A 20000-nucleotide genomic window follows, 5' to 3' on the forward strand; every position below is an offset into this window, starting at 1 on the left:
TTGCTTCAGCCCTGGAGGGGGAGTTGTGGGCACTGGGCATACTTCCCTTGATTGTCTGGTGGGGCTGGGGTTCCAGCCAAGCTGTCGAGGAGTAACTTTGGGGAGCCCCTGTCAGAAGTCTCTTGTCTGCCTTTCTGTCACTACATCACGAATCATATAAAATAGAAAACTGTTTGCCATAGAACTGGTAGAATTGGGGTGCCTGCCAAGTTGTCAAGGAGGAACTTTGGCGAGCCCCTGTCAGAAGTCTTGTCATGTCTGCCTTTCTGTCCTTGAGAATCTGCCTTTGGAAACTTAGGGGAGCATGGGGGTGCTTATCATGCTTCCAGTGCCTGGCTGGGGTGAGGTCTACCCAGGTGAAGTTTCCCTGTGAGTTTGGTGTCACTGGCTCGTTCATGAGCCGTACTCCTGCAACTGCAGCAGCTTTTTCCTGAAAGAGTACTGGTGAAATTTCTCTTTTTTTGGGGGGGGGGGAGTCCATAAGTGGGGCACTAGAAGTATAATCCCCCCCCCAACTTGGAAAAATTGCAGAGGAGTGGGTGGCAGAGTGAGATTCCCTGTGCATTTGGTTGGTGTAGAATTTAACCTATACACTTTGGATTTGTGCCTAACATTTCCTTCCAAAGCACTTTCCTGGCTTCACCTTAGTCCTGTTGGGTTTGCACTGTCACAGTGGCACTGGTTCTGCTGGGCTTGAAAAAAATCCCCACCACCACCTTCATATTCTACTGCAGAAATTCCCAAGGACTTTGATTCTGTTCTGCAGGGCTTCGGTTCTGCAAAGATTCTGTTCCGCAGGGCTTCTTTTGCCCTTGGGATTTGTTTTTTGCTGCTTTCCCCCTTCATTGAAAATAATGGAGGATGGAGTCACCTTTCGGGGAGGGGCTATAACTCAGAACCTGTAACTCCCATTATCACTAAACGTGGAAGGCTGGTAAAAGGACACCATACAGAGATATCCTATAAATTTGGTGTCTCTAGCTCATACAAGGGCCATCCTATACACTCCTGAACCTGTATCTGTCATTTCCCCAGAAAGCACTTTCCTGGGGAAACCTTATTTGGGAGGGCTGTGACTCAGGACTTGTAAATCCAATCATTACCAAACTTGGAGGGTGGGTAGAGGACAGTATGGTATTTGCCCCATTAGAGATCTCCTGTGCTTGAAATACAAACATGCTTTGGCATTTAAAAATCTATTTCGATGACATTTAAGCAAAGATAACTTATGCAAAAGTGAACGACACAGAGACAATGGCTTCATGCAGCTACCCACCTCCACAGAGCATGCTGAGTGATAACATAATTAACTGCTGGCAGTGTTGCCTTGCAACACAAAGTAGAAATGCAATACAGCAACTGAAGCTTCAAACTGGTCAGTTGGTTTGGCCTTCCCCTTTAGCAGCGTGAATGCATCTCCCACAGGCCACACCAGCTGTCTGATTGTCATGCTCAAAGGTCACAACTGCTGTTCTGTATCTGCAATGGTGGCTTTTGCTGCATATGTTCAGGAAGGTATAAGAATTCTAACAGTTGGTGCCATTGCATCCCAAGTGATGCCTCTGAAACCCGAACTACATTAATGACATAGTTTTGCTGCCACAAATAGCAAGCACACTTTAATGCGTCACCCCACTCTTAGGATTACCTAAGACAGGCCTGAACAATTGTGACCCTCCAAACCCACCCGCCAGTCTTGCATGGTAGTCCACCACCACCAGATATCTTATTGGGTTGCCAACAGACCTGGAGAAAAATGACCTTCCCCTGTAATAGATCAATGGGATTTTATTTAACAGGTTGCATTACATAGTACTATGCCATAGAAAGCTTCAGCTGTCCATTCCTATGCTTTCCGCTCTATTGAGCAGTTGGGACATATTTCTCCAGGGTTGCTGGCAACCCAAATTGAGGACACAAGCAAATGCATTTCAGGTATAAAACTGTCAAAGGTAATGTAAAATTTTATTTATATCCAGCTCTTCCCCAAAGGCTCAGGGCAGGTAACAACCAAAGTATAACAACAGAAACAATAAAATCACTGTAAAATAAATAATATTAAAACCCTAAAATATAGTTTATTTCATTTTAAAATTGAATTCATTCTAAAATGCCACCTCTCTGGTGGAAGGAATCGTATAAACCTGTTCAATGGTTGATCGGTGGTTGAGGAACAGTAATTTAGAGCTGTGGTCCCCAACCTTTTTGACTTGCAGGAGGGCATTTTGGGCTCAAAGAAGACACGCACACATTTCCATTGGCTTAAACAAGGCCACAGCTTTATTATTACTCCTTAGGAGTGTTGGCACAGCATGGGAGAGGGAGCCTGACTTGCAGTCCAAAGACCACAAGAACCCGGACCCCAGCAGCACCCTGGAGCCCATCCAAATCCTCACTGGGAACACAGATCTCCTTGCTGCTGGGATCCCACACCCAGGAAGAGCCAGCGGCGCCCTGGGGCCCACCCGCTTCCCCCGCTGGGAACGCAGGTCCCCTTGCCGCTGGATTCCCATCACAGGGAAGTGTCCACCTGGGGTGCCAAGAGGAAGCTCACACTTCACTTCGCTGCTTTTTATCACCGGGGACCACTTAACGCTTGACAATTTTACTGCCTGGTGTGTGTGTGTGGGGGTAGTTTACTCCTCTACTCTCAACCACTGCCCTAACGCTCTCTGATCGCTATGGTAATGTTTAAACATCCCTTCAAAATAAGATACAGACACGCCACAACAATGAACATAAGGAACATTTTATTTTCATGGAAATTTTAACTCATGACAATGACAAATCAATGGGAACCCTGAGCTTGTTTCTCTGCAATGAGATAGTCCCATCTGGGAGTGATTGGGAGACAATGACACCCGAAGTGTGTTGTAAAGGGCTGGGGGGGGGGAGAAGGCATCCTTTGGGGCCCACCTCCAATTAGTCGATGGACCACATGTGGTCCGCAGCCCACAGGTTGGGGATCGCTAGTTTAGAGAATCAAACAGGGTATAGTTCCCCCCCCCCAGTTTAATTTAGGCAAACATCCAAGATGTTCCACCAGACTCATCTTTAACCTGTGAGAAATAACTAGCTGAGTTAATATCCTCCATTGTGACCTTCTATCCATTATGAATGAGTGTTCCATTGCCATAAGCACATCAATGGGCAACCTCATAGTCTTTGCAAACGAAAAGCTAGATGGGAAGAAGAAATGATCTACACTAGCCCCTGAGTGCTGGTAGAGTGAAAGTCACACCTTTACCTTTCAAAATTAGGTTTGGACAGTTAAGTAGGATGAGGTGACATTTCACTGCATTAATTACTTTATTTCCACACACACACAAAACCAACAATCCCTTGAGTTGACTTCAGATGTTTTCGTGCCACCATTCTTGTAATGTTCCTGTCATGTTTAATTCACTTAATATTCAATGTCTTCACAATCAGCACTCGCTGACTAGTCTCCTCTTCTTTTGTTCCATTTTTAGTTTGTCATCGAGGCAGTTATTACATAATAAGTGATGTATCAATGTAAACAAGAGACAGAGAGAGGCCCCTAGTGAGAAGACAGATTGTTTCTAGGAACGTTATTTTCTCTTAAGTAAACAGCTAAGATACAAATGTCTCTTGTGGCATTTAGAATAAAGGGAGAACAAGTGTTAGCCTTTGACTGTTGAGATCTGGTTTTGTAGCTGGATGAGCAAGAAACTTAAGCACCATCAATTTGAACAAAGCAATGCAGAAGCGGCATATTTTTACTTCATTATTCTGCATGAAGGAGTTTTAGCATTTATTTATGACTGATAAACTGAGTGAATCCTGTTAAATAGGTGGATTCTTTAGGAAGGAAACGCCATGTGGTCTTGTAACAAAAGGCTCTTTATTGTCCCCAGTAGTGAGCGCATGTTGAAGGTAGCTACAAGACTGATTACCCCCAGACAAAGTCCAACCTATATACATATGTACAACAAAGGAATTTCCCGCTCAGCGGTGCTTTCACAGTTTAAACTCATTGGTTCCCGCAGTCGGAACCCTGGCAGCTCATTGGCTGTTACTCGGGGCTGCTTGAAGCCTGCCTCAGACCTCAAGCTCAGCCCTCTGCTGTCTCGCATGCACAACAAATCCCTCCTGTAATGCTGCATGTGCTTAGGGTCTTGAGCAACACAATTTCCCTGCTCTCCAGTGTGTTTCTCCCCATAACTGATGTTCAAGCACTCCCAACGTTTTGCAGTTTTTGCAGGGCAATGAGCATCTTCGGAATATATATCTATTTGCAGATGTAGGTTGCTTACTTTGTCTATGAGTGATAGTCCCATTTGCAGCTGTAGTGATATTGAAACCTGAACTTATAAAGGGTCTTACGTCTGACATGCTGATTTATTTTATTAATTTATTTTATTAGATTTGTTTACTGTCCTCCTTTGTGATATTTAGGTATATTTGAAATACAGCATGGCTCAGAAGCAAAGCTGTACTCTCCACAAACTTTATATATATCCCATCCTTCTCCCCAAAGCAGCTTACATCATTCTCCTCTCCTCCATCTTATCCTCCCACCAACCCTGTAAGGTAGGTTAGGCTGAATGTGTGTGACTGGCCCTAGCCACCCTCAAGCTTCCCAGATCCTAGTCCCACACTTAAACCACTACACCACACTGGCTCTCATCCTTAGCTGATGGTTCCCACCACCAAAGTATGCTCTGCATGTCAGCCATCAATATCACTGGGACTGAAGGCAGATCACACACAGTGAATCAGTACCATCAACAGGGTAGAACATCCAGTAGACAATGCAATTGGATTTTACTCGTAGAAAACTGGATGCAACCAGAAGTAAAGTAATGCATGTATTAACATATTAAACTGGGTATTCCCAGGCAGGGATCCATAGACCCCTGGGGATCCACGGGAGCTCTGGAAATGGTCTGCAACCTTCCCCCCCCCCAGTCTTGATGTTCTTGGCCAACAGTTAGGAAATTGGCCACTTCCATTGTTCATCCCCCCCCCCTCCATGTTGGTGAGTTTTCTTATAGTTTCTTTACCTGAGAGGGGATAGAGCAAGCCTCCTATTCCTGCCTTAAACTGCCTCCTCTCTCTCTCCTCCCCCTTCTTGGGCCTGCCTTTTAACACAGTGGTGATTTTACTTCTGGCGAAACATAACTTCTGCAGGGTGTTGCAGGGAAGCATTGCCAGCTGACCTCTGGAGCCCCTCAAAACCTGAAACATTATTTCAGGGGCTCCTCCATGGTCAAAAGGTTGAAAAAAGTTGCATTAAACAAATGTAAAAATTGCATACCAGAAACCTATTTACAAATTTTACACAGTGGTGTTGTTCACATTCCTAACCTTTTATGTTAACGTTCTTTCTGAACCACATTGTTACAATATAGTCCCATTTCCTGTGCTAAAGGTCTTATTTAATTATTTAGTTATGATTACTGTACTTATTGCTTGCCATTCCCAGCAATCTAGCCCATAGCAGGTTACAAAATAAACCCCAATACATTAAATCCCAATTTTAAAAATACATACAAACTTGAATAGAATAGTTCAGTTTTGCAGTGTTTGCAGAAAACCAGAAGAATGGCTAACCTCATCAGACAGGCTATTCCATAAGATGAGGGCTACTTCAGAGAATGCACATATATGGTTAATTGTTGAATTTGCCAACTAGCAGTGTGACATTTACAGATGGCTTACTCATTAAACAAAGCTGTTATGGCAGACCATAGGGGAAGAGGCATTCTTGCAAATGTTAGAGACCAAGGTCATGAAGGGCCTTATAGGTGGTGGCCAGTACCTGAATTCATTCTAATAACTGATGGAAAATCCATGATGTGACTGCCAAATAGGAGTAATATGCATGTTTCATCTGGTTTCTGATAACAGCTGTGTTAACACAGCTGGAGTCTCCAGATTGACTTTGAGGGGAGGCATATGCAGAGTGCATTCCAGTAGCCTAGTCTCAAGAACCTGCAGTTAACAACTATCTATTAAGAGCTAGGGACCCAAACCCACTCACTCAGAAACATGTGAATAGGTAAAAAGACAAGCTCTATGCTTTTTTTTAAGCTTCTTGAAGAGAAGGCATTTGAGACAAAGAAACAGTGGAACAGGTAAGTTTGCTTAACCCTTCCCCCACCCATCACTTCCACACCTCACTCTGGAACCCCTCCATTTCTAAATAATTGTTTAACTTGGCAAACACACATAACTCCCGAACAGAGTTATATCCTTCTAAACCCACTGAAGTCAATGAGCTCAGGATAACGTGGCCAGATTTTAACATTGGTATAGCGGGACTCCATTGACCAGGAGGGTTCTTGATTAAGAATTTGGTCAATATGAAGCAACAAAAAATTTCATAGAATGCATAGAACGCAAGAATAGTATTGTAATATGTATTTTTTAATTTCAACCTAAGTACAATTTGCCAGGTGCCCCCAGATGTCCCTCCAAGAGTGGGACAATCTGGTCACCTTAGGAGAATCCTACAACTGTGCTCAAGATGGCAGATTTAAGGGTGAATAACTGACTGCAAAGAGCAACAAAATACCCCCTGCTACTTCTCTGCTACAACCCCCCCCCCCCGCAGTGGTTAGAAAAAACACCCTTCGTTCTAGTTCCATGTATTTGCACACAGTGCTTAGTTAGGTATACTAGGGGCCAAGAGGCATAGCACTAAGTCGTATCCACTTATTGTAATCAATATAACAAAGACATCTGTGTCCTCCTTCCCATATCTCTTGGGTTGGTTGGCATTGCAAAGGCACAATGGAACAATTCACTCATTCTGCTGTGCTCTGTGTCCCTGCAAGACCCTGACGAATGGTGTGGTCCGATGTCATTTTGCTCCCTCCCTCCGCCTTTGACCTGCTAGCTGGGGGCGGGGCTGGGAACAATGCTCTGTCACTGCCAGGAAAAGTGTTGCCTATTGTCTTCCTGGCAGTACAGCCTGTGTTGTGCTGGAACAGTGTTGCTTTCCTTGGCTCAAGAGACCCCCCCCCCTCCCTCAATACTTTCTGTTAGGACATTTGGGGTAACTCCAGAGCAATGAGGAAAGATTGATGAGCATTTGCGGGGGGGGGGGGCGGCATGTTTTGTTATGAAGGGATCATTGTAGATAAAGAAAACGAAGGACATTCCAACCATAGCGAATACATTCCAGAGATAATATGAAGCAAAAACATGATTCCAAAGCATGAAGCCTGATGGATGCTCAGGGGTTTCACACTAGGTCGCCCAACATCACCATCAAACCACTATCATGGCTATAGCCATAGCTTCCACCAAATAAATCACACACCCATGTCTTTATGGCAACACTACAGAGCAAAAACATTTTTCCAAAGCACAGATCCTAATGGATCCTTAAGGATTTGCACTGGGCCATTCCACCACCACCATCAAATCACATATGCCCATGGCCACAGCTTGCACCACAAAAATCATGGATCAATGCATTTGTGTTGACACCACGAAGCAAAAACATGATTCTAATGCATGGATCCTAATGGATCCTCAGGAGTTTTGCACTGGGTGACCCCAACATCACCATCAAATATTACAGCATGCCCATAGACACATCTTGTACCACAAAGATCATGGATCCATGTCTTCATGGCAACACTACAGAGTAAAAATAGACTGGATTCTGATGGATTCCCAGGTTTTTTGCTGGATAACTGCAAGCTGACCATCAAAACACATATCATGTCCATGGGCAAAGTTTGAACTACAAAAAACATAGATCTACATATTTGGGCCAACACAACAGAGCAAAAAACATGATTCCAAAACCCAGATACTAATGGATCCTGAGGATATTTGCATTAGATACCCCAAAACTCACTATCAAATGACATCAATGTAAAAAATACATTTTAAAGTATGGATTAACATTGGGATTAATTTTAGGGTTACACAAGAGAGAGAGAGAGTTAGGCCTAGGGAAGAGATAGAGTCATGGTTAGGGAAGGCCACTGATACAAGCATTTTTAAATATATAAAATTAACCCCAATATTAATCGATAATTTTTAACATATTTTTACATGTGAAATAATGTTATTTTTAAACAGTATTCTGTATGTAAAGGATATGTTAAAATGATCCATATTAGGGTATATATTGGGGTTAGGAACAGGGGAAGTTTAGGGTAAGTGTTGGCTTATGCATGGTTCTTGTTGGTGAGTGGTTAGTCTTAGAGGGAGCATTGCCAGCTCCGGGAATGGGTGGGTAAGGCCCTGTGGAGTATAATGCTATGCCATCCATCCTCCAAAACAGCTATTTTCTCCAGGGGAACTGATCTCCTTAGTATGCAGATGAGCTATAATTGCCAGAGGATCCTAGATCCCACCTGGAGGCTGGCATCCCTAGACCAAGTATGATAGTCTGAGCAATGAGACCTCTTTTCCTTTTTGTCCTTGCCTTTCTAGGCATGCTTAGTATGCAGGCACGTATGTACGTATTTCCTTTATGTAGGCCAACCTGTAAATAATATATATCCCACAATTCTCCTCACTAGAGATATTAACTGGCTTACCTCATTCCTTGTTTTGCCAGTTTATCCTCAAAACAATCCAGAAACAGCCAAATCTCTCAATTAGTCCAAGAGGATGTGAATAACTGAGGTCAACAACAAATCTTTCATTGCAGAGTTGGGATTAAAACCTGAGTCACACAGATGCTACTGCAACCTGCCATCTCTCATTAATGCTGCAATTAATATTGTTCTAGTGATACATCACTACAGCATAAATTCATTTAAAAGAAGCTTTAATAGTATAAACCATGGGGTTCTGGGAGGGGAAGAGGATCAGGATTTTTTTTTTTACTTTAGAAGTATAATCTTTTGAGGCACAGCAATGTGTATCTTCCAATCTACCTATCATGACAATGGTTTGACTATGTTCTCCCAGAAACCATCATACAATAAAGGTTTAGAAAACAACTGGAAGGTTGACAACTGAAGGATGAAGTCGAAACAACACACTTGTGTTGGCCTCCTGAACACATCAAAATTTCCCAATGGAACCAAGGAAATAAGGCACATATCTTCAAGGTGGCACTAGGGATTCCAGAAAGGAAAATAAAAGGGAAACTTTTGAAATCCTTCTTTATTTTGATAGGACTAAGAAAGTTGACAGGAAATAAATTAGGCATAAATCAGAAACCTTAGAACATGGGCAAGAAAGAAATGAAAGGGACAAGTACAAAAATTGTTCATGAAGGAGATCTCTTCAGATTAACTATATCTCGTTGCCTGTAGGAACAGGAATTATCAGATACTTATGAAGAATACAGCATCACATTAAAAACTATGTGTAACCCCCACTCCATCCTGTTATGGCAGTTGAGGTAAAACCATATTCTAGCATCACAAAAGAGTGATGGAAGTATGCAATCAGTTCTAAACGCAACAAAACTACTGTGAAACACTAAGAATCATAGAATCATAGTGTTGGAAGGGGCCATACAGGCCATCTAGTCCAACCCCCTGCTCAACGCAGGATTAGCCCTAAGCATCCTAAAGCATCCAAGAAAAGTGTGTATCCAACCTTTGCTTGAAGACTCCCAGTGAGGGGGAGCTCACCACCTCCTTAGGTAGCCTATTCCACTGCTGAACTACTCTGACTGTGAAAATTTTTTTCCTGATATCTAGCCTATATCGTTGTACTTGAAGTTTAAACCCATTACTGCGTGTCCTCTCCTCTGCAGCCAACAGAAACAGCATCCTGCCCTCCTCCAAGTGACAACCTTTCAAATACTTAAAGAGGGCTATCATGTCCCCTCTCAACCTCCTTTTCTCCAGGCTGAACATTCCCAAGTCCCTCAACCTATCTTCATAGGGCTTGGTCCCTTGGCCCCAGATCATCCTCGTCGCTCTCTTCTGTTCCCTTTCAATTTTATCTACGTCATTCTTGAAGTGAGGCCTCCAGAACTGCACACAGTACTCCAAGTGTGGTCTGACCAGTGCCGTATACAATGGGACTATGACATCTTGTGATTTTGACTTGCAACAGAACAGCAGTTGTAAGCACAATGGCCAAATTTAGATTGGTAACTAGAGTGAAAGGAGGATTTTTTAAACCAAAAGAGTCATAGGGAGGTCAAATCACCCAACTGAAAAGGCTGTGCATGTACTGATGGCCTTCATGACAATCCATGATTTCACTGAACTGTTTGTACTATGGTGGTGTCACAAAATGGTGGGTTTTGTGCTATGGTATGGTCCATAGACCTGGCTGTGATGTGTGATTTGATGTTCAGTTTTGGAGGGACACACATAAATATCATGAGAATCTATGAGAAAACCATTAGATACATGTTTTGTGCCATGCTCAATCAAGGTACAATTTGTAGCCACAGATAGATGTGTGATTACATGGTGAGTTTGACCCCAAATGAAATCCTGAAGATACAGGCTTTAGAATAACACTTTTCCAGCATGGCAGCACCACAAAGCAGTGATGTACATGATTTTTGTTGTGCAATCTCTGGCAATGGAGAAGATATGTGATTTGATGGTGAGTTTGTGGTGACATAATTGAAAAATCCAGAGGATCCATAAGGATTCATGAGTCCGAAACATGTTCTTGTCATATGGTGGTACTATTACATTGTGGATGCAGGATATTGGTGGTGCAATCAGTGGTGATATGTGATCTGACATATGGCACAATATGTGATTTGAAGATAGGTTTGGGGGACCCAATGCAAAAATCATGAGGATCCAAAATCATCCATGCTTTGGAGAAATGTTTTTCTACTGTGACAGCTCCACAAAGTGTTGAATCCATGATATTTGTCGCACAATCTGTTACTATATACATGATTTGTGATTAGACAGTGAATATGGGTGACTAAATGCAAAAAAATTAGGATTTATTATTCAAAATCACATATTTTGCCATGATACTGCGATAAAACAGTAGACCCATGTTTTTTGTGGTGATCTTGATGGTTATTGAACATGAGATGTGATTGGACAGAAAATACAGGGTGACCAAATACAAATAATCTCAGGAACCATGATGATTCATGGTTTGTAAATGTTTTCTTGCACTGTGGTAGCACCACAGAGTGGCAGATCCATGCTTTTTTGGATGCCATTATGGACATTATATGCAACTAGAGGCAAAGTTTGTTGCACCCTGGGAAACAACGGGCACTAGGATGGACACCTGCACTTTGGCCTTCCTGGGGGCTGGTTACATGGCAAAAGCTCCTGCTCACCCCTGGACTCTTAAGGCCCCAGCTCCAAACCTCAAGGAACATTCCTGATCCAGCAGTCACCACCCTCTAGCTGCGGCCTAGAAATCTCCTGGAATTGGAGGTCATCTGCAGGCTATAGAAATCAATTCCCCAGGGGAAAATGGCTGTTTTGGAGGGGGGTCTCTGTAATGATAACTCATCTCCAGGCCCCTGGAGATGAAAGGGCTTACTTGGGAAGAGGGAACTCTAGCACAGTGCCCCAGAGAGGTTGCAGGATGCCAGTCTCCAGTTGGGACCTGGGGGATTTGCTGGAATTGCAAGACATTTCCTTGGAACAGAGATCAGTCCCCCTGGAGAAAAGAGCTGCTTGGGAGGGGGGACTCCAGGTGAGAAACAAAGAGAAATGCTGGGTGGCAGCAATTGCTAAATAAATATCAAATGATTTTTAAATTGGTCACAGTTTCTTCCTTCAATTAAAATATTTAATTGATAGCAAAATTTGCTTGAAGAACTGAAAACCTTTCAGTTGTATACCCTTCAGTTCAGTATCAGAGTAAATAAAAAAACATTAGAATCAAACATGAAAACATTGGTTGGCAATGAACTTACAGAAGGTTTATCAATTACTGCCTATATGTCAGCTTTTCTTGACTTTTTTACCATTGAGAAACCCTTGAAATATTCTTCAGGCTTTGAGAAACCCCGGAAGTGGAATCTCCAGGCCCCAGCTGGAGGCTGGCATCTCTGCCATTGTTCAGGGGTGCCAGCCTCCAGCTGGGACCTGGAGAACCTCCAGAACGAAAGCTCCTCTCCAGATTACAGAGATCAGTTCCCCTGGAGGAAAGAGCTGCTTGGGATGGGGAGTGGGAGGGGGCCTGTATAGCACTCCCTTCTACAATACACACACAGAGAGAGAGAGAGAGAGAGAGAGAGAGAGAGAGAGAGAGAGAGAGAGATCATTCCTTCCTTGTCAGATAGCAAGCCTTATTAACCACATAATCACCTCTTCATGTAGGAAATAACTGAGTGTCTCCCTCCTTGGATTGCTCTGAGAAGCCATTGACCAGAAGGTTCAAATTTAAAGGAAAAGAATCCCTAAACAGCCAATAAGGAAATAAAAAAATACTTACACCATCTTCCTGAAACAGTTTCTTCTGACTGTGCTCCAGCTACATCTCTTTAAGGCAATGGCAACTTGTACATCTTGATGTAGTGGTTAAGAGCAGCAGGTTCTAATGTGGCAAGCTGGATTTGATCAGCTGCTCATCCGCACACTGGGCAGCCCTTCCTGTCTGAGTGTTCCCTCCTGATCGGAGCTAAACTATTAGGGCAGGCCATTCATGGCTGAGGGCCTTTTCTTATAAGAGGAATATTTCTCAGGAGGCCAATTAGGTGGGGAGTAAATTGTCTGCCTGCAATTTGAGCTAATTGGCCCTCATTGGCGGAGTGCAACTTGACCTGACTGGCTCTCATTAGCAGAGTGCTCTATCTTTCTGAAGAAGTTAGTGAAGCAATCGGTGCAAACCTAAATGGACTTTGAGGAATGGTAGAGGGCAGGAAGGCCTGGAGGATCATTATCCATGGGGTTGCGATAGGTTCGCACCTAACAACAACAACAATAACAACTATCTTTCTTGGCAACACACCACCAGGGAGGGCAATCAGCCAGGGAGTTAATTATACACATGCAATGTGAGTTGAGTGGCCTTCATTGGCAGAATGCAATTTGAACTGAATGGCCCTCATTGGCAGATTGCTCTCTCCCTATTGGCAGCACACCCTATGGAGGGCCAATCAGGTAGGGAGTGAGTTGTCGGCTTGAGCTTTCTTTAAAGAGTTTTAAATGATTCATGCTTCAGAATCATTGTGATGTGGCAATGCCAAGAAGCAGTGTTCCTATGATTCCTGTGTTGTTCTCTGTTGGTATGGAGATGAGAAGGTATTGATGATGAGTCTGGGCTGAACCAACACAAAAATCCTAGTTTTGAAACCATGGTATTTCATCATGGGAAAACCACAAAGTAGTGTATTCATGATTTTTGTGTTGAAATCTGTGGCCATGGACATGACATGTGGTATTGAGATATGAGTGATCCAATGCCCAAATTATAAGGTTCCATGAGGATAATTTGTTTGTACCAAATTTTAGCACACTGGAGGGGCCACAGAGATGTGATCTGGAGATTTCTGTGGCCATGATATATGACTGGGTAATGATTTGGTGGTGACTAAAACTCCAGAGTATTCATGGGGACCTGTGCTTTGGTACCACATTTTAGTGCTGGGATGGCAGCATGAACCATCAGATGTGCATGGTTTGTTTGTTTGTTTTTGATTGATTGATGGCTATTGACATGACATCTGATTTGATTATGATTCTGGGGTGATCTAATGCAAAATTACTAGAAAACCATGAAGACCCATGCTTTAGAACAATGTTTTTGCATACTGCAAGTACTACAAAGCAATGGATCCATGATTTTTGTAGTGCTTTCTGCGTTGAACAATATGGTATGTGATTTGATGGTGAGTTGGGGGTATTGTAATGCATGAAAATCCATGCTTCAGAACTATGTTTTTATGATGTAAATGTATTATTAGGTTGTGGATCCATGATTCTTATGGCTAATCTATAGCTATAAAAATTGATGGTGAATTTGGTGGTGAATTTGGGATCTGTGCTTCATAAAGATGATTCTGCTCCTTGGTCTTGCTCCGAGATCGTGGACAGAGGGTTGCCATAGGAGAGAAAACATCAGACCTCCGGCAACTTATTTGCAGAGTTCCACAAGGAGCGGATCTCTCTCCCATCCTATTCAACATCTTTATGTGCCCTCTCGCACAACTGGTATGGAAGTTTGGGCTGGGTTGTCATCAATATGCCGATGACACCAAGCTCTTCCTCCTGATGGATGGCCGCCCTGACTCCCCCCCAGAAGCATTAGCCAGCTGCCTAGAAGCGGTGACGAGGTGGCTCAAGCAGCATCGTCTGAAGCTCAATCCTTCAAAGACAGAGATCCTGTGGCTGGGTAGGAAGGGCCCATGTGAGGAAGTGCGCCTGCCTGTCCTGGATGGTGTACAGCTCTCTACGGCTCACTCCGCCAGGAACCTAAGCGTGATTCTGGACGCTTCCCTTACAATGGAAGCCCAGATCACAAAGGTAGCGTGGCTGACATTGTACCATCTCCGCCAAGCCAAACTACTGGTGCCCTACCTGGCCCTGGAACACCTAGCCACAGTGATCCATGCGACGGTCACCTCTAGACTGGACTTCTGTAACTCGCTCTACACAGGCCTGCCCTAAGACTTGACCTGGAAACTACAGCTGGTCCAAAACGCAGCGGCCAGGATCCTTACAGCAACACCGTGGAGGTCCCACATCCGGCCCATTCTCTACCAACTGCAGTGGCTGCCAGTTGAATTCTGGATCAGACTAAAGGTTCTGGTAATTCACGGCCATACGCGGTCAGGGCCCAGTGTACATGAGGGACCACCTCCCTGCCTATGCCCCCAAAAGAGCTCTGCGCTCCACCACCACCAACCGGCTAATGGTCCCTGGCCCTAAAGAAGTCTGCCTGGCCTCAACCAGGGCCAGAGCATTCTCTGTTCTGGCCTCCACCTGGTGGAATGAGCTCCCAGAGGAGATCAGGGCCCTGATGGAACTTAAACAGTTCCGCAGGACCTGCAAAAAGGAGCTCTTCCACCAGGCATTTGGTTGAGACGAGGCATAACCAACAGCGAATGCAGAGCCCCTGCTGATATACTGTTATACTGTTACAACCACTGTTATTAATATTATTGTATGGTTATTAATGCAGATTGTTTCATGTATGGTTCATAAGTTCAATGTAAACCGCCCTGAGCCTCCAGGGAGGGCGGTAAATAAACAAACAAACAAACAAACAAACAAACAAACAAATAAATAAATAAACATGTGGATCTGTGATTTTTGTTGTGTAAGTCAGTGGTCCCCAACCTTTTTATCACTGGGGACCGGTCAACACTTGACAATTTTACTGAGGCCTGGGGGGGTAGTCTTTTGCCGAGGGATGTCACTGCTGCTGCCTGAGCCCCTGCTCCGATTGCTTTCCCACTGGTGCCCCTGACTTCCCACCACCCGATGGGGGGCGCTGCCAGCAGCTGCTGCGCAGTGCCGCACCAAGGGGGAGCACCAGCCATGGCGGTTGCTGGAGCGCACCAAAGGTGAGCCGGCGGCAGAGTGGCAGGACAGCCTCCGAGGCAGCACCTGGGGAGGAGGACGAGAAGGAGCCACGGAGCGGTACCGACTGACCTATGGACCGGTCTCGGTCTTTGGATCAGGGGTTGGGAACCGCTGGTGTAAGTTGTGTATGTGATTTGATGGTGATGTTGGGGTGACTACTGCAAAAAACATGAGGATTCAACAGGATCCATGTTTGGGAACCATGTTTTTGCTCCTTAGTGTTGCCACGAAGGAGTGGATCTGTGATTTTTTGTGGTGCATACTGTGACCATTGACATGATATATGATTTGATGGTGAATTTGGGTGACCCAATGCAAAAGTCTTGAGAATCCATCAGGATCTGTGCTTTGGAATGCTTTTACTCTATGGTGTCACTACAAAGGTGATTTTTGTTATGCAAGCTGTTACCATGGACATAATATTGATGGTGACGTTAGTGTAGCCCAATGCAAAAATCTTGAGAATCCATTAGGATACATGCTTCAGGATCATTTTTTTCAGCCTGGTGTCACCACAAAGGTGTGTGGAGCCATTTTTGTGGCGCATGCTGTGGCTGTGGGCATGACATATTTGATGGTGATGCGGGGGGGGGGTGACAATACATAAACCCTGAGGATCCAATAGGATTTGTCCTTTGGAGCCATGTTTTTGCTCTGTGGTGTTACCATGTAGTAGTGGATCTGTGACTTTTGTGGTGCAAGCTGTGACCATGGATGTATATTTGAGGGAGATATTGGGATGATCCATTTCAAAACTGCTGAAGAGCCATCAGGATCCATGCTTTGGAATGTTTTTGTTCAGTGGTGTTGCCACGAAGGCTTGTGGTGCAAGCTGTGGCCATGACCAGGATATGTGATTTGATGGTGAGTTTGGAATGCAAAAGTTCTGAAGGTATGGACCCGTGATTTTTGTGGTGGATGCTGTGGCTATTGATATTATAAGTGATGGTGAGTTTGGGATGATCTAGTGCACAAATCTTGAGGATCCATGTATTAAAAATACCTTTTTACAAAACTGCAACCACACAACATTGGATGCATGTTTTTGTGGTACTGCCTGTAGTCTAAGAAATGGTCTCCAATATGAAGTTGGCTTTATTTTGTCCCATTGTAGAAATCATCTCTCTCTTTGTGTGGGGATGCCTCCCCTTCTTTGATGCCCCAACGTTAAACGCATGACTAGTGACGACGACGCCCAAGTATCATATCTGACGAAGTAGCTTCTAGTCTATTTATGCAACAATTAAATTATGACAGTCTTCGAGGCGGCACCAGAATAGAATCAAACCAACGAACTCGTTTATTTCAAGAAGTCGACGGTCGGCATCGACCACAGCGACCGACTACAGAGGAGGAGGAGGAGGAGGAGAAGCCCCCCCCCCTTTCCCGCCAGCCGCCGCCGCCGCCTTAGCAGCAAGCCAGAGTCACCGCGCGAGTCTTTGTGCCGCGCAGGCGCACTCCTTGCTCTTTCTCCTGGCGCCGGCAGCGGTCGCCGCTCGCTCGCTCCTTCTTTCTTTCTTTCTTTCTTCCCCAAGCACGGCGGAGAGGGCGTGGCGGGTCCACCTCTCCCTCAGGCCTTCTCCCAATGCCGGCTGCGGCCGGCCCAGAGAGGAGGCGCAGGAGCGGCGGACGAGCCTTTAGGAGGCGAGAGTGACGAGGTGGGTTCGTCTCCGGCGCCTCCCTGGGCTTCCTTCTCCCGCCGGCCGGCCGGCCAGCAGCATCGCTGTCCTCCCCGTGGCCTCAGCGCTGCCCAGTGCCGCGCATGCCTAGCTCCGACAGCCCTCGCCCCACCTTTGCAGCTGAACAAGATCCCACACAAGGGCCTTTCCCCAGGGCTTCCCGTGCTGGGAGAGGTGCAGGGTGAGCTCTTCGCACACCCAGCGCGGCCGCCCCGTTGTCTTTTAGGCCAGGAGACAGAGCATGCGTAGCCCTCTGTTGTACTGGTAATCTAGGATAGGATTTGCCCCCTCCTTAGGACAAATGACCCTTCCCAAAGAAAGGCAGGCAGAGGGTATGAATGGAAGAAGACCCCAACGCCGCCCTCCTTTCTCGTGATGATGCGCGATTTCATTGTTGCATAAATAGTCTAGAAGCCACTTCGTCAGATAGGAGGCTTGGGCGTCGTCATCACTAGGAATGTTGGGGCATCAGAGAAGGGGGGGCATCCCCACACAATGAGGGAGAGGAGAGGAGAGGAAACTGATGGCTGGAGATCACACACACACATCCTAAATAGTTGAAGGCAGTCTTGAAAGAGATCAAGATGAGTAAGTGTGTGAATCTGTGTGGCTGTACAAAAGAGCAAGAGTCCAGTAGCACTTGAAAGACTAACAAAATTTGTGGCAGGGTATGAGCTTTCATGAGTCACCGCTCAGTTCTGAAGAAGTGAGAGGGCTTTTAAAGAAGTGACAAGGGACTCAGGGAAGCTCATACCCTGCCACAACGGTTAGTCTTTAAGGTGCTACCTGACTTGTTTTGAAAGAGGAATCTCTGCTGTCCTCACCCTACCAGACAGAGTTTTCAGGGTTTTGTATCGCTTTTTAAAAAAGAAAAAGCTCCTGTGGCTTGTGAAGAAAGTGGGATAATAAAGTATGTGAGTACAGAATGGGGGAAATGCAGCCTTTCTCAACCACTTTCAGTACAAATGCCCTGGAGTATATTTCAAAGAGATTTGGCTCTAGATTCTGCCCATATGAATGCAAAAGGCATGAAACCCTTTTCAGCTGGCTTGTATTCTGTTTTCCAAGAGATCTTGAACTCTGAATTTTTGGTTGCATGCAGTTATTATTATACAACTGAGGAAGGCCAACAACAAAACTAGACATTACTTAGGACACTAGTCTTTGGTTATTTTGATGATGATGATTAAATATTATGAAGGTAAGAACTTTTCTTCTTGCTTAAGATTGACCTCCAGTTGGAATACATAGTAACTTGCAAGATTTATTGAGCCACGCTTTTCCCCCCCTTGTTTGCTCCATATTTAGTAAGCCATTTGTATGAGCAAATTTAAAAGCTGTTTTTCATCATGAAACTGGAAAAAAATATTGTTTTGCCCTGCTACTATTTATAGCTTAATTTATATCCCACCATGCTATAAGCAGCTAACTATAGATAAAACCATACAATATACTTCCCCAAAAAGAACAAAAATCCAAACAATAAAACCAGAAAAGTTGGCAGCAGACTAAAAATCCATCCCCACCACTGCACACAGAGAATGTAAAGTCGATGGGTTAATAGGGGATAGCCAGCTCTTACTTGGTCAGTGGAAATAGTCAATGAATATGCAGCATATTATATGATAAAATGTAGGCTATAAAAGGTAGGCCATTTCTATAATCTACTACTGTTGTTAATTTCAAGAGTGTACTCAGGAAAATAACATTTTCACACTCTTGGAAAAAGTAATAAAGCTTTTGAGGTTTTTTTCCAGGAACACATTTTACTGCTACCTAAACTTTTGGAAAACATATAGTAGGTGATAATGTGTTATGGGCACCTTCAGGCATATTCTCTGGTGTTATTAGTTATCTGTTCTAACAATTTGAAATATTCTAAAAAGTTTTATTTCATTGCATATTACATACTACATATATATTCTCGGCTTTATCCTCAAGGCTATGTACATAATCTATAGCAACAGTTAAACAACAGTTATAAAGTATCAGTAGTTAATATGAACAGCTGAAAAGTTAAATGGGTTAAAAGAAAGACAATAAATCACATTTTTGAGCAGGTATGATAATCAGTTTTTCAAGGAAATTGGCTTTCATAAGGACAGGGACTCAAGATAATTTTGCAGCACTGAATGTTTTCAGTACTGGCTTTTATGTAGTGTCATGGGTTTCTGTACTTATAGGTCTTTCTCCAATGGCTAAGGGAAATGTGTTTGTATGAATCAAAGGTTTATTTTTTGACTTTCACAATTTGGGAATTAAACTTCAAAGTACTATTGATTTCACTGGGAGAAATTTTAAGTGTGTATTTTGCTTTTCCCTTGAAATAAATGGGACTTAACATTACCCAGTTTGGGTTATTATCACAGTGGTAAACTTTGATATGACGAGATTCACCACAGGAGCCATTTAATTAACACATATGGTAATTGCAGCATTTGTATCACTTAGCAGCAGTGACCTATTGTGCTCAGCCATCTAAGCAGTTATGTCTTGAGACTGTATCTCTTGCGAATAATGTGACTTTATTGTATAATTACTTTTCATGCTTCACCCTCATTTTGCACTGGAATTAAACTATTAAATACATGGATATCTGCATTTGTTCTGGGAGGATTGTATGTTTGATAGCATATCTTTTGCTTATTTAATGCACTTTTCTTTGATGATTTAAAGTTTTTGTTAAGATATTTTAAAAATAACATGTCAGTTTACTCACTATTTTCATTTGTAAAAAAAATTATACATATTTGCTTTTGGTTTCTATTTCAGCTATCCATTGATTTTCCTGTATTAACATTTCCCATATTAACACAATTAAAAAACAAAGTGTTTACTTGCATGTTGTGATGAGAAGTTAATTATTTTTCTTTTGTATTGTTCCCTTGACTCTTCATTC

The 20000-nt window shown here is 43.7% G+C and overlaps 1 protein-coding gene across 5 annotated transcripts in view; it reads left to right on the top strand.

Moving 5' to 3' along the window:
• Window positions 1-16153: 16153 nt before the first annotated feature.
• The window catches only part of PTPDC1 (protein tyrosine phosphatase domain containing 1), a 47001-nt gene continuing 43154 nt past the window's right edge, over window positions 16154-20000 (top strand). For 2 of the 5 annotated variants that reach the window (XM_077325588.1, XM_077325590.1), the window contains exon 1: window positions 16878-17080. Coding sequence is in view for 1 of the 5 variants with exons in the window: in XM_077325587.1 (XP_077181702.1) it covers window positions 17686-17689 (4 nt within the window). In the remaining 4 variants the exon portion in view is untranslated. Of the gene's footprint in view, window positions 16287-16877; window positions 17081-17159; window positions 17690-20000 lie in introns of those variants that run through there. The other 3 variants (XM_077325589.1, XM_077325591.1, XM_077325587.1) reach the window with 3 other exon arrangements.

Source organism: Paroedura picta, chromosome 3 (assembly GCF_049243985.1).
Source record: "Paroedura picta isolate Pp20150507F chromosome 3, Ppicta_v3.0, whole genome shotgun sequence".
NCBI classification, from domain to species: domain Eukaryota; kingdom Metazoa; phylum Chordata; class Lepidosauria; order Squamata; family Gekkonidae; genus Paroedura; species Paroedura picta.